The sequence below is a fragment of the Bison bison genome, unplaced genomic scaffold (genome assembly GCF_000754665.1).
Source record: "Bison bison bison isolate TAMUID 2011002044 unplaced genomic scaffold, Bison_UMD1.0 scf7180017864160, whole genome shotgun sequence".
Taxonomy (NCBI): domain Eukaryota; kingdom Metazoa; phylum Chordata; class Mammalia; order Artiodactyla; family Bovidae; genus Bison; species Bison bison.
This window is the reverse complement of record NW_011494732.1, coordinates 6,612,043-6,627,080: the sequence shown is the minus strand read 5'-3', so window position 1 is coordinate 6,627,080 and position 15,038 is coordinate 6,612,043. Positions and strand designations below refer to the sequence as shown.

General features: G+C 45.7%; 2 protein-coding genes across 2 annotated transcripts in view; both read left to right on the top strand.

Annotated features, from left to right (window-relative positions):
- The window catches only part of PSMD9 (proteasome (prosome, macropain) 26S subunit, non-ATPase, 9), a 15,890-nt gene extending 6,326 nt beyond the window's left edge, over window positions 1-9,564 (top strand). Inside the window, exons 3-6 of the mRNA XM_010841333.1 lie at window positions 481-686; window positions 2,712-2,813; window positions 7,829-7,917; window positions 8,243-9,564. Of these exons, the coding sequence (XP_010839635.1) occupies window positions 481-686; window positions 2,712-2,813; window positions 7,829-7,917; window positions 8,243-8,270 (425 nt within the window). The 3' untranslated portion in view covers window positions 8,271-9,564. The remainder of the gene's footprint in view (window positions 1-480; window positions 687-2,711; window positions 2,814-7,828; window positions 7,918-8,242) is intronic.
- Window positions 9,565-10,462: 898 nt separating this feature from the next.
- The window catches only part of WDR66 (WD repeat domain 66), a 74,514-nt gene continuing 69,938 nt past the window's right edge, over window positions 10,463-15,038 (top strand). The window contains exons 1-5 of the mRNA XM_010841332.1: window positions 10,463-10,538; window positions 11,413-11,638; window positions 11,708-11,765; window positions 11,886-12,005; window positions 13,054-13,452. Coding sequence (XP_010839634.1) covers window positions 11,433-11,638; window positions 11,708-11,765; window positions 11,886-12,005; window positions 13,054-13,452 — 783 coding nt within the window. The 5' untranslated portion in view covers window positions 10,463-10,538; window positions 11,413-11,432. The remainder of the gene's footprint in view (window positions 10,539-11,412; window positions 11,639-11,707; window positions 11,766-11,885; window positions 12,006-13,053; window positions 13,453-15,038) is intronic.

The window sequence follows — 15,038 nt, the reverse complement described above, 5'->3', positions numbered from 1 at the left end:
TTGCTAGATGGGGCATCTTCTGGAAGCATTAAGAGAAAAGTGAGGTCCTCCTTGGCTCCAGCCTGCTTCACTTGGTCGCTTGCTCACGGCGCTGCTCCTTGTGTACGCTTGAGCTTGTGGCCATGGATTCGCTGGACGAGTCCCTCCTGCTCACCTTTCAGGCCTCCACTGAAATGGTGCTCCCTTTGGCAGGCCTCCCTTGATCTTCTAGACAGCCAGGTCAGGGCCCGTGGGCAGGTCAGCCCACATCGTGGTCATCAGGTGTCACTGTAATCACTCATCCCTTGGCGGCTCTCCTTGCGGGACTGTAGGCTTCACGAGGGCAGCCCCTCTGTCTTGTTTGTAGATGAGTCCTCAGCGTCTGGCTCAACCTCTGGGATATAATAAGCACTCGTTAAATATTTAGTGAATGAATGTTGGGGGCACGTCTCATGTCCTCTGCTGTCTTTTCTTGGCTCCTGATATGATACTCTCCTTCAGGCCTGCAGAACGACCACAAGGCGGTGATGAAGCAGGTAGAAGACGCCCTGCACCAGCTGCATGCTCGCGACAAGGAGAAGCAGGCCCGGGACCTGGCGGAAGCCCACAGGGAGGCCCTGAGCCGCGACCAGAGCCAGGGCCTCAGCCCCGCTCAGGCCTTCGCCAAAGTGAACAGCATCAGCCCCGGCTCCCCCGCCAGCATCGCAGTAAGCCAGGGCTGACTCCTTGAGCCCACGCCCTGAGGGTGCCTTGAGGCTGGGGCACTGTGGACAGATAGACCCACACTGTCTCCAGGGCAGCAGACACCAGGGAGGGCCAGCAGGAGTGAGGCTGTGCTGCCCGCTCAAGGAGCCATGAGGGAAACCCTGGGCCACAAGGTGGAAGGCGATAGATGTCCCAAGAGAGGGAAGGAGGTGCTCTTCCTGGGCCTGATTCTCGCTGGGCGTTGAGTAACAGACGGGAGAGTGACAACAATAGCTGCCACGTACTGAGCCCTTGCTTTGCAACACGTGTCCTGCCAAGTGAGCTCGCCTGGTGTGTTTTGACAAGTTTTAACAGCTGTGATTGGGATATAGGTCACATGCCGTAACTTTTATCCATTTAAGGTACATATATGATTGAGTGGCTTTTGGTGTAGTAACAATTAGGAGTCAGATTTTAGAGTATTTTCATTATTCTGAAAAGAAACCAGTTAGGCATTACACCTCAACCCCCCATCTCCCTTAACCCCTGACACCCACCGGTCCGCTTTCTGTTTCTATGAATTTGCCTATTTTGGACACTTCATATACGAGTGAATGGAATCATACAATGTGTGGTCCTCTGTGTCTGGCTTCTCCGTCTTAGTATCGTGTTTTCAGGGTCTGTCCGTGTTGGAGCATGTATGTCAACTTCATTCCTTCTTCGTTTTCTAGAGCTTTTTATTGGAGAATAGTTGATTTATGGTGTTGTGTTAGTTTCAGGTGTATAGCAAAGTGAAGAAGTTATACATATACGTACATCCACTCCTTTTTGGATTCTTTTCCCAGAGAGGCCATTACAGAGTACTGAGTAGAGGTCCCTGTGCTATACAGCAGGTTCTTATTAGTTATCTATTTTATATATAGTTGTGTATAATCTCCCAGTTTATCCCTCTCTCACCTTCATTCCTTTTTCTGAGTATAGTGTGGTGTCTATACTCAATATCTATAGTATAGATCACACTTTGTTTATGCATTCATCAATTCGTTTCCATTTTCTGGCTATTATGAATAATGCCTCTGTGAACGTGACATACGGATTTTTATGTAGAGCTGCAATTAATGCTGAATTCCACAGCCACCCTCTGGAGTAGGTACCATTTCACCCATGGGGAAAAGCCTCAACCCCTGAAGTACTTTTTGCCAGGACACATAGCTTCTAGAAGGTGGAATTGGGCCCTGCCAGTCATCTTTAGTGATCGTAAGACCGTGAGTTACATGTTTTATCCACCACTGTGCACACAGCATCTGGTACAGAGTTGTCGTCAGCCCGTGACGAGTATTTGCAGAAGGGATGGAGGAACTGTGATCTGTGTTCTAGAACCACAGGGTCACTCTTGTCCTGGGTCAGCGTTGTGCCCCTGGCTGCTCGAATGGGGCCTTCTAGGGCAAATGTGTCTAAATGTTGACTCCTGAACAAAGTAAGCCAGATTAGCCTGCCACTCCTTGCCCTCGCACCTGGGTCAGGACCCCCAGAGAGCTTTGCCCCATGTTCCTCAAGGCCTGCAGCTTTCATCAGGCACTGGGCAGCTTTCATCAGGCACTGGGCAGACCTGGCCGGCCACCTTTTGCTCACTCTGTGCCTGGAGGAACCCCTGGAGGAGCTGGCCCAGTTATGCGCTGCCCCTCCCTGCCCAGTGTATCTAAATCCTAACCTCTTTGCTTCCTGCCTGCCATTCTTCTCGGTGGAAAACATGCTCATTAAAAAAAAAAATCAGTATAATTGCTTTACAGCGTTGTGTTTCTGTTGTACAATGAAGTGAATCAGCCATACGTATAACATATATCCCCTCCCTCTAAAGCCTCCCTCCCATCCCAACTCCCATCCCACCCCTCTCGGTCACCGCAGACCGCCGAGCTAAGCTCCCTGTGCTGTACAGCAGATTCCCACTGAAAATGCGCGCATTAAGTTAGGACTGTCTGAGAGGGTGAAGAGCACCAGAAGCACACTGAAGCGCTCTCCTGACTTCCTGTTTTCTCTTCTCTCTTTAGGGTCTGCAAGTGGATGATGAGATTCTAGAGTTCGGCTCTGTGAACACCCAGAACTTCCAGTCACTGCAGAACATCGGCAGTGTGGTCCAGCACAGTGAGGGGGTGAGCTGGAGGTTATGTGGTGTCTGGCCAGTGACCCTGGAACTGTCGGGGCAGGAGCTGTGGCCGGGGTGCGGGCCAGCTGCCCTCAGGGGCTGTTACTCAAGCACAGTCCTTCCCGCACGGGGCCTTTACATGGGCTGTTCCCTCTGCCTAGAATGCTTATCCCCCTGATTTCTGGCAGGCATCGGGCCAAGAAGCAGTCGGCTAGTGTCGGTGCCCTGCTAGAGGTCAGGCCTTCATTTCCACACTGACTGACCCCTTCATTCAGGCTGTGCTTAGGTGAAAGTTTATAATTTTGATTTTTGTCAAACTCATTAGTTTTGCACTTTATGGCTTATATCTGCTTAAAGAAATTCTTCTAGTGCTTTTATTTTTTTTTTAGCTTTTCTTTAATCCATCTGGCATGTATCTTTTATTATTTTTTTTTTATAACAGTTTGAGGTGCAATTTACATACCTTCCAGGTCACCCATTTAAAATGCATAATTCACTCATTTTTAGTCTGTTCGTAGAGTTGGGCATCCATCACCACAATCAGTTTTATTTATTTTTTAAATTTTTATTTATTTATTATTTTTTACAATCAATTTTAGAACATTTTCATCACCTCAGAAAGAAGCCTCATTCCCATTAGCAGTCACTCCCATTTTCCCCATACATACCAACCCCTGGCAGCCACTAAACTACTCTTTGTCTGTACAGTCTTGCTTGTTCTGGATATTTCATGTAAATAGGATCCTACAGTATGTGATTTATACTGTATATATATACACACACATATATGGTGTGATATATCTTATATATATACTAAGTGATATATATATATCATTTAATGTAGTCTTTTCAAGATTCATCCATGTTGTAGCATATGTCAATACTTCATTCCTTTTTATGACCAAATAGTACCCCGTTGTATGGATAGGCCATACTTTATTTATCCATTCATTAGTTGATGAATATTCAGGTTGTTTCCACTTTGGGGGCATTATTATAGAGTAATACTTCTGTGAACATTCTATAGAAGTTTGTGTGTGCACATATGTTTTCATTCTGTTGGATTCATAGTTCATCTGAAATTAATTTTTGTCAATGGTATGAAGCAGGGTCCTAGACATATTTTTTTTCCCCAAATGGATAGTAGTTGTTCCAGTATTGTGTATTGAAAAGTTAGTACTTTACCCACTCTTTTATATTGCCACATCTGTTATATAATTCTTATACGTGGGATTCTTTGTTTCTTTGGTCTATTTGTTTGGAACCTTTCTGGGGTTCCCTAGAATAAATCCATTTGTCCTGCTCTGCTTCCCTTTAACCCTTTGCCAGAGAAGGTGTATTGGTGAGTGAAAAAAATCACCCCAAAACTTCAGCAACTTGAAGCTTCAAGCATCTATTAGCTCATACAGTTTGGGGGTCAGGCAGTGTCCAGGAGTCGTGTAGCTGGGTGGTTTCGGTTCAGGGTCTCTCATGAGGTTGTGATCAAGATGTAAGCAGAGGTTGCCGTCATCTGAGGGCTTGACTGAGGTTAGAAAATCTGTGTCCAAGGTGCCTCATTCACATGGCTGTTAGCAGGAGACTTCAGTTCCTCAGCACATGGGCCTCTCACAGTGCTGCTCGCGTGCCCCCACAGCCTGGCAGCTGGCTTCTCCAGAGTGGGCAGTCCAGGTGAGAGCAGAGAGCCGACAGCAGCGCCTTCTCTGACTCGGTCTCTGAAGATTCACACTGTCAGTTCCACTGTCTTCTATTTGTTAGAAGCAGCTAAGTCCAGTCCTCACTCAAAAGGAAAGGAATTAGGCTTTAACTCTAGAAGGAAAGAATTTCGAAGCATTTATTTATCATTGTGGCATTATACCTTTGTCATCTCTTTACTGTCCCATCATCATCTTAGTGAGGTTTCTAGAGATGACACATTGTGTTATTTTTACCAAAGTCTATTTTTCACTCCTTCTTCCCCACCCCACCTCCCCAGCTTGCTAGGGTGTTAGAGTTTACTCATGTTTCTTGGGTACCTTGCTGCATGTGACAATACTTTTAAACTTTGTAGTTATCTGGGCTCATTGTTACTGCTTTGTGTTGTAAATGTGTCTCTTTTTTTTGCCTCCTGGAAGAGGTAATACTTACTAATGGCAAAAACAGAAGGAAAAAACAGTGAGAAACCTCCTCTCCTCCAGGTTCATTTCCTTTCCTCCAAAGGCAGCTGCTTTCCAGCTGTGTGTCCTTCCAGGGACGGGTTCTTTGTGCATTGGTGTTCAGAGCTACTGGGTGCTTTGATTAAGTTAAGGCCTAATGTACCCACAGCAGAATTCACCCTTTTCAGTGTATAGTACTGTGAGTTTTGACAACTGTATGTGTATGTAAATATCACCAAATGAAGATACATCGCAGTTCCGCAACCCAAAACGGCCTCATCCTTTTGTAGTTAACTTCTCCCCATGCCTCATCCCCAGGAAACCACGGATCTCTGCTCCACTCCTGTGGCTTTACCTTTTCCAAAATGTATAAGTGAAACTGCATAGTGTAAAGCCCTTTAAGGGACTTCCCTGGCAGTCTAGTGGTTAAGACTCTGTGCGTCCATTGCACGGGGTGCAGGTTCAATCCCTGGTCAGGGAACTGAGACCCTGCGTGCCATGTGGCACGGCTGAAAAAAAGTCCTGTAAGTCTGGTACTTTCACGCAGCGTCCTGCATCTGCGGTTCTTCCAAGCTGGCATGTGCACTGTAGTTCATCCCTTTTCACCACTGAGTAGTAATCCGTTGCGTAATGACCCCCAGACTCTTCATCCATTTTCCCAGCGTAGGACATTTAGGTTGTTTCCACTTTTTGGTGGTTACTCATAATAGCTACTGGTTTCTAATCTGTCTCTTCTAGTTAGATATAGTCTTAGGCTATTTATAGCTAAAAGATCTGTTTTTGTTAACACTGAGGTGTAATTGACATATAACATTATATGAATATTATTTTCAGGTGTAAAACATAATAATCCAATGTTTGTATGTATTGGGAAATGATTGCCACAATAAGTATAGTTAACATCTGTCACCAGACATAGTAGTTACAGGGTTTTTTGGTGTGTGTGATGTGCACTTTTAAGATTTACTCTCTTAGCAACTTTCAGATATCCAAGAGAGTATTATTATATTCCATATTGCACAGCATGGTTACTCTAGTTAATAATACTGCATGAGTCCTTTTTTACAAAGGCAGTCATTGAACATTTTGTAAGAAATTTCATTCTTTAAAATGAAATTTCCTGGGGAATTCCAATATATCAAACAGATAAGTTGAACTGCTGGGATGGGCTAGAGGTGGGTGGGGGCAGTCTCACACTCTCAGGGCCCTGGGTCCTCCTAGAACCAGAGCTCAGAATCACGGATCTGGGTTTCCATGGTCTGCTCTGTGAATTGGAAAAAAAAATCTTTTTTTAACCCCATAGCATTTTATTGTTAGACATTTAGGGAGTTTCCAATTTTATGGAAACTTGGAAATTAACACCCTTGTAGACAAATCTCTGTTTCTGTAGATAAGTTTTTAAAGGTGAGTTTCTGGATCAAATGCATGTATTTTCAAAGGAAAAAAAATCTTAAAACAATATTTCTTTATAATAAAAATAGTGTGTATTCAACCATAAGAAAAGAATGGTGTACTGATAGGCTGTAACAGTAACAGTCCTTGAAGGGATTTGTGCTAAGTGGAAGAAGCCAGACACAAGGGCCACATATTTTAGAATTCCATTTATATGAAATGTTCAGAAGAGGCAAATCTATAGAGACAGAAAGTAGAGAGGTGGTTTCCAGGGGTTGGGGAGGAGGGACTGGAGAGTGGTTGCTAATGAGCACGGGGTACCTTTTTGGGTGATGGACATACTCTGAAATTAGGTGGTGATGGTTGGACAAATCTCTGAATATACTAAAACCCACTGAATTGTATACTTTATTATTTTTAAAAATATGTATTTATTTATTTGGCTGCACTGAGTCTTAGTTGCGGCCACCTGGGATCTTTGTTGCAGCATGCAGGATCTAGTTCCCTGCCAGGGATCGAACCCAAGCTCCCTGCATTGGGAATGAGGAGTCTTAACCACTGGACCACGAGGGAAGTCTCAAAATTTCTATTATTTTTAATTGAAGGAGAGGTGATTTATTTTTTTTAATTAATTAATTTATTTAGCTGCCTGGGGTCTTAGTTGTGACACATGGGGACTTTGTTGCAGAGCACAGGCTCTGTAGTTTCAGCGAGCAGCCTTAGCTGCCACGCAGCATGTGGGAACTTGCTTCCCCAACCAGACATTGAACCCATGTCCCCTGCATTGTAAGGCAGATTCTTAACCACCGGACCCCCAGGGAAGTCCCTGAAGTATATAGTTGATTTATAACATATGGGACCTTTTAGGACATATATTCAGATGGATTCATGCTTCACTGGTTTTGTTTTATTTTTACTAAACCTACTTATTCACTGCACTATATTTAAACAATACCTTATTGAGGGGTATTTTGGGTGTTTTCAGTTTTTGAAATTTTTGAACAGTCCGGGATGAATGCTTTGTTTATTTATCATCTTGTCCTTTTGCAAAAGATATCTTTAAAAGATACCTTTTAAAGATTTTGTTGCTGTTGGGGAGGTATGTTTCTCCAGGAGGATGGTACCAAATCTGTAGCCCCATTGGCTCCCCCCAGAGTGCCATGTCCCCCACATTCTCGCCAGTTGCAGAAATTATGTTTAGAATAAGCATCCTGGGACTTCCCTGGTGGTCCAGTGGCTAAGACTCTGTACTCCCAATGCAGGGGGCCCAGGTTCCATCACTGGTCAGGCAACTAGATCCCACATCTTGCAACTAAGACCTGGCACAGCCAAGTAAATAAATAAAAGGAATTTTTTTTTTTTAAGCCTCTTTACCAATCTGGTGGGCAAAAAACAAAAAACCGTTCCCCCCACCCAACCCCAGTATCTCAGCCTTCTAGCCTGAATCTCTTTGAATGCTAAGGAGGCTGAACATAAAATGAGTTTATTTGCCTTTCAGAAGCCCCTGAATGTGACAGTGATGCGCAGAGGGGAGAAACACCAGCTTAGACTCGTGCCAACACGCTGGGCGGGAAAAGGACTGCTGGGGTAAAGTATCTGTGTCCATTCACACTGCAATGTCCGTCGCATGCTTGTTAGACATAAAGCTGTAGGCAGGAGGTGGGGTCTTTGGGGAAGGAGGGAATTTCCAGATTACCTGTAGCAACTCATGATGAATCTTTTTGGCAGGATTGAGATTGCAGGTGTGGAGATGAAGGGAGCCCTGGTCACTCTGGGTCTTTCATTAACTGGGTGTTTGTGTTGAATGAACGGGAAAGCACGTAGGTGAAGAGCTCAGAAGGGATCACTTTTGATCTTCCTGAATGGAGCCACCAAACTTACATACTGTTTTCTTTTCTTTTTTTTCTTCCAGCTGCAACATTATTCCATTGCAAAGATGACTGTCCCTGAGGAATGGAAACAGGAAAGCATCTTGCTTTGCCCCAGACCTGGGTCCAGTGGGCATTTCCTCCTCTTCTTCTCTGCCTGAAGCTCAAGGATCTCAAAGAGACTGGACGCCTGAACTTCGAGGTGGTGGAAACGCTGTGGCCTCTCAGTTCAATCTCTCGGGACTAAGGCATTGTTAAAAACTTGATTTGTGTTTAGCATCTCTTGCAGCTTAGGCTGTGACCCGAAATGAGACTCCTCTGGATGGTGAGGAAGTGGGCGGGAGTTATTCTGGCAGGTGCTAATGTGACTTTATTCTTCTAGAAATCTTTTGTTTTCCTCAAATAAACCCAGTTTTACAGTATTGATATGATCATGTTATCACCCCAGTTGAATTTCCTATGAACCTCTCAAACCAAAGCTCGGACAGGAGTTAGAGCCTCCTCATAGAAAGTTGGGCAGAACAAATCAACAGTTGTGCTGAGTTTGACTAACAATATCTCTGGAACATGATTCTTTAGTGAGTGAGGTTTCCAAACACTCAGGCTGCACCATCTGCTTTTGCATTGCAGCATTGCTGCTCTGGCTACAGAAATTGCATCCTCAGCATTTGGATCTCCAGGGCCACAGCTCCCTCTAACGGAAGCCAGGAAGCACGCCTGGTGCTTTCCGTAACCCACCTGAGAGCAGAAAGGTCCTTTTCTGGAATAAAAGACCCTGCAAATTAGCCTCTGATGACTTTCATAATTGAACCTCCTAAGGTGTGTTGACATTACTGTTGAGAATCAGCGGGGTGTGCAGACCTGGCTTCTTGAAAATGCTGATTCCTCCTGCCTGCCTTTTATTTTCTTTCTTGAACATGGCAACGTGAGTTTAAGTGATACTTAGTGACTCCCTGTTTACTTTCCTTCTCTCGTCATCGTATTACAATGCTGTGACTCCACAGTTTCTGCTAGACCACCTTCTGTTTCAGAGGGCATTGGCACATTCTGCTGAACACATGCTCCGGTTCCTCAGGGCTGGATTTACTTGGCTTGGATACAGATACCAGGTCGTCCTGACAGGAGTCAGTACTGGGTGTGCTCCTATCCATGGGCTCTCATGCTCAGCTGGAAAGACCTCCGATTGAGTACGTGCCCCAAACCATGTACCCTAGCCAAACTTCCACTTGGATTTGCCCCCCTTGTAGTTACAGATGTGCTGTGTTTACCAGTGTTTGCTGTTTAAATTGTTTTTTTCTAATTCCATGTGTTTTCCAATCTCTTTTTATAAACCCTAGACTATAATAAACACGGTTTGTCCCATCCAGTAATCCCTTTTATTTTTTTGAGATGTGTGTATATGAAGATCCCCTGGAGTAGAAAAAATGGCAACCCACTCCAGTATTCTTGTTTGGAAAATTCCATGGGCCAGAGGATGGAGGCTACAGTCCATGGGGTTGCAAAGCGTTGGATAGGACTGAGCACACACGCAGGCACCCACATGCTTATCAGCCAGCCTTGTGAAAGAGGGTATGGTGGGGTCAGGAGAAGCATTCAACCCTCCTAAGAGTCTTTTGCCTCAGTGCCTTTGGCTGGTTTCCTTCATGTCTTCCTTCAGAAACCTCAGGATGGACATGCAGTCCGGCTGTCTTTTGTGAAGGGCTAGTGGAGGGTCGCTGTGAGGTGGAATCATCCTAATGGATTTTACCACACTGGTTTGATAGAAACATTTTGTGATAAGAATCGCAAGATAATGTAACCTGTGTAATATTTAATCCCAGCCAGCTAAAATGATCTACACAACATGTAGTTCCCCGGGCGAGGAGCTTGGAGGACAGTTGTATGGTGCATCAACGAGATCGGAAAATTCAGTTTGCTTTTGACAAAGAGAATTTTATCAAACAGTTTGTACTTCTTCACTTAATTTTGTCAAGCCTTCAGAAAGTCAGAATTGCTAAGATTGGGCTCTGCAGCTTCTTAGTGGATGGCGGCAAGGGAAAAACTGGGGGACAGGAAGATGAGGAAAGCCAAATTTCAGCTCGCCAAGTCGCGGCGGCGCCTCTCCCCACCGACCGCCAGGGGGCGTGCTCGGCCCGCTCCCGCCTCTTTCTGGGCACGTGATCTCGGTCCGGCCTTCTCGCTTTACGGCCCGTCGCCTGCAGCGGCAGCGGTTACCATGGAGACGGAGCTTGGTTGGCAACCGTAACTAGGGAGCCTGTGGAGAAAGCGGCCGCAGCTGGAGGCCGGGAGGTGGGAAGAGGGCTTCACGCAGCGGGACGACCCCGGCCTTTGAGGACCAGGGTGGGTGCGCTCTGTGAGTCAGGAGCGGCGTCCCCGGCAAGGCGGGGCCTGGTGCCTCTCGGGGGGCGGGGGGCGCTCACCCCACCTGGGCCCGGCCTGAGGTAGGTCCAGGGAGACCTCCACCGCGCCTGAGCTTTGTGACCCCAAGGGCCCAGACACCTGCTCCCCGCACTCCACCCCTCCCGCCCGCACCTTGCTGCTTACTTGCTGTTTTACCTTGAATAAGTCACTACACCTCTCAGCGCCTCTTAAGTTTGCTGTGAGGAATAAACGAGAGAATACGTAAAAAGGCTCTTAAACTTTCTAAACGACTGCTGCCATTTCTCAAGCACTCTGTGCTGCAACTCTGTTGAGCATTTTACAATCTTGTCATCTTCACAAGACCCCAAGAATGTAGGGTTATCATTTTCATTTTGCCAGTGAGCAAATTTAGACTCTGAGGGGTAAAGTGACTTGCCCGAGGTCACAGAGCTACTGAGTGGTAGAATTGGGGTTCAGTGCCAGCATAGGCTGACTGAAAAGACAACACTTTTAACCACTACCTGCTTCTTCCTTGATTCATGTGATTAGAATTGTCCCAAATACCTGGGTTATCATTTTGCTGCCTGTGGGAATATGAGTATATTTAAAGTGAGTTAGAGGGCTCTAAAATTATTCCTAGAAAGCAATGAATCCCCGGGGGTAGGGGGAGAAGGGGTGTTGGGCATCAGTATTTTTAAAGATTTAGGACAAGCTTTCCCAGAAGTCTGGTGTTCTTATTCTCATGGAAAGGGACCGAGCTGGCATTGCCCATTTCATTGATATGTTTGTGGACCAGGAAATCCAAGTGGGACAGAAAGGGCCCTGCTGACTATTATGTTCAAAATTTCTTTAGAGAAAACTCCAAAGAGAATAATGTCAGATGCAGAGGAAAACCCACTAGAAGAAACAGAAGAATATGGAGAAATAGAAATGCAAGAAGAAGATGATGAAGAAGAAGAATATCCAAAGTTTGAAGGGCTAGAAAATGTGCAAAAGGAATTAAAAGAAGTTAACACATTAGCATGGATAGAGTCTCCAGAGGAGGAGGAGGAGGAGGAAGGAGAAGAAGAAGGGAGGGAGTTTGGGGAGGAGGTGGAAGCAGAGAATGGGGAGGAAGGAGAGGTGGAGATAAGAGAAGAGGAGGACAGGGAAGGGAAGGAGGAGGGAGAGGAAGAGGAGGAGGAAGAAGGGGAAGGGGAGGAGAGAGTGGAGGAGCATGAGGAGGAAGAAGGAGGGAAGGGAGAGGAAGTGGTAGAAGGATTTGGGAAGGAGGCTGTCAAAGAAGAAGTGGGGGAAGAGACTGCGGAAGCACTGGAGGAGGAAGAGGAGGCCTCAGGAGCACAGGAAGAAAGCACAGTGGAGCCCGAAGAAATCACCACGTCCATTATCAGTTTGGAGAGATTTACGCAGCCTGATTCCCAGACAGTCTTGTCAGAAATATCCCTAGTAAGTAGGAATTGTCATTCGTTCATTCATTCCTAATCATAATTGCATGCTTGTTACCCACTTACCTGCCCAGCTGTGGGAATATAAAACCAAATAAGACACAATCCATTCTCTTAAGGAGCTCTAGGGTGTGTAGGGAGGCAGACCCATAACCAAAGAGCAAGTGTTAGAAAACTAAGTGGAGTGAAGGGACTTCCCTGGTGGTCCAGTGGCTAAGATTCTGAGCTCCCAAAGCAGGGGGCCTGGGTTGGATCCCTGGTCAGGGAATTAGATCCCATATACTGCAACTAAGACCTGGCACAGTCAAATAAATATTAAAACAAACAAACAACTGAACTAAGTGGAGTGATTGAGAGATGCATAAGAGATATGTATCTATATTAAGGCTGACAACCCAGCTTAGAGGATGATCAGGGAAATCTTCCTGGAGGAAGTGTGTACCAGACCTGACTTAAAGGACAGTGGTTAGCTGGAGTGTGCTTATCTAAACAGAGTCAGCCTGTAAAACTCAGCTGTGATCCAAGAAGTGTGCGCCTGGGTGCTCAGTTGCTTCAGTCGTGTCTGACTCTCTGGGACCCTGTGGACTGTAGCTCACCAGGCTCCTCTGTCCATGGACTTTCCCACCAAGAATACTGGAGTGGGTTGCCATGCCTTACTCCATGGGATCTTCCCAACTTAGGGATCAAACCTGAGTCTCCTGCATCTCCTGCATTGCAGGTGGATTCTTTACCCACTAAGCCACTTGGGAAGCCCCAAGGAGAAGTGACTCTCTGTGACTTTGTGGTGGTTTTGGAGGCCACTTAGAAGAATCATTTTGCTGTTGTGGGTCTGCTAGTAAGCTGAGAATAAATTTGACACACCCACGATTCCTGTTATTTGAATACAAAACATCCCAGGCTCTCTTTTAAAGCAGTTCATAGTTCTGATGTGAGGCTAACACTAAGACTGGCTGCTGATTAGGAAAAGAAAGGAGACTAAATGAGGGCGAGTAGCGGCGTGTACTGGATTTGGCATCACAGTCTCCTTTTTATTTCTTTTTTTTTTAAAGAAAAGTGGTAGCGAGTCAAAGCTTTCATTACAATCAGAGTTTTTGGAAACGTTCGAGCTTCCAAGAAGCCCTGGCTCACAATTAGAGTTTCTGGATTTGGATGTAACCACTTCTGGGGAACCACTGATTAGTTTCCCGGAAAGGCAGCCTTCAGGCGAGCTCGACCAGAGGCCCCAAGATGAATTGGAAGAAGAAGAAGGGAGAGACTTGGAACCAGAAAGGGGAGACTTGGAGCAGGAAAAGAGGGAAAGGAGAAAAGAAAAGAGTGTATCATATATCAGCAAGAAAAGCGAAAAAGAGTCACAGCCCAAAGCAAGGATCACCAAGGCATCGCTGGTCTCCACTGCCACTGAGGACATTTTGTTCCAAAGGAGGGAGAGTGCCAACATGTACCCCTTGGTAAGTGTGGCGTCCATTTATGTGTTTACTTTTTAAAACTTTTTATTTTTGTATTGGGGTATAGCTGATTAACAATGTGGTGAAAGTTTCAGGTGGACAGCGAAGGGACTCAGCCATACACATGCGTGTATCCATTCTTCCTCAAACCCTCCTCCCATCCAAGCTGCCAAATGGCCCCCAGTGCTTTGAGAGTATTTTGAAGTAGGGGAATGTTATGCCTATGGAAAAAATGCCACCAGAAAGATCCATTTTAAGCTAATCATAGACTTGGTCTTTTTAAAGTTCGGTTCAGAGCTCTGGTTGGACGTGTGTGACAGACTGCGCTGCATCTGGATTCAATAGCGGTGCTGTTCTGCAGGCAAAGAAATTCCCCAAGCGGTTTGTCTGTTGCATAGGGTGTTATTTTCTTTCTTTCTTTCTTTTTTTTTTGGGGGGGCCACACCTTGAGGCATGTGGGGAGTTCCTCGACCAGGGATGGAACCCATGCCCTCTACAGTGGAAGCACGCAATCTTAACCACTGGACCGCCAGGGAAGCCCAGGGTGTCGTTTTCTTGTGGGAGACTCAAAATCTCTCTCTCCCCTCTCTCCTCTTCCCTCTCTCTGTTTCTCTCCCTTCCCACTCTCTCTCTTTGATATTCTAGTACTTCTCATCCAGCCACCAATTCTTCTTTTTCTCCTCCTCTCCTCACCTCTTCTCCTGTAACTGGCTTGATCCTTTTAGCAGCTCCCCAAACCATGGCAGTTTCCTAAAAACTAGCCACCCCAAGATGGATCAATAAGCGAAAGGTCTGGAAGAAGTGAAAGCCACCAGGAAAAGCACCAGTCGATCCAATGGAGTCTGCCTTTGCTGCCACTGACAGCATTGCAGGGAGGCGCCATCCGCAAGGAATAAAAATATTATCATTTGCCAAGAGAAGGAAGAGGAGGTTTCTTTTCCCCCTTCTTCCTCCATCTGCTACTTTCTGAAAATTGTTTCCTGGGATTCATCCTCCCCCTGCCTCTCCACTGTAGATCCGTGCCTTTGGAAGATTTGTAAGTGATGGAGTGTGTATACTTAATGCAGTTCCTAACACAGAGTGAGCACTTGACAAGTGTTAACAACCAGATGATGAATGGGTGGTGGTGGTGGTGGTAATGGAAGGATGCCGAGGGGAAGTGCGGAGAAATTGACAGCCTCCTTTCTGTAGATGTGGCTGGCTTTGAGCAGTGGAGTTAAAGCTTCAAGCTTGCAGTTGCTTGGTCTGAAAGAAAGAATAACTTTGAGTTTTTTAGAGCCCATGAGGACATTGGTCTTATTTAGCCGACTAACCAGAAATCAGGTGATATCACTGATGAGAGCAAGTGATCTTTGTGCCAGGGCCCCTGCTCCCTGGACTTGACAAAAGCCACCATGCAGGTCTGGGCCCCTGTTAGCCTTGGGCTTGCTGTGGAACCAGACTTGCAGAGGCTGTCCCCCTTTGCAAGTTTGCTTAGCTCTCTGAGGGCGCTTTCTTTTTCCTTTCCTTTTGCTTTTATTGTTTCTTCTTTTTGTTAAAATGAATAAGTGCTCTTTATTAAAATTTTATATATATATATATATATATAT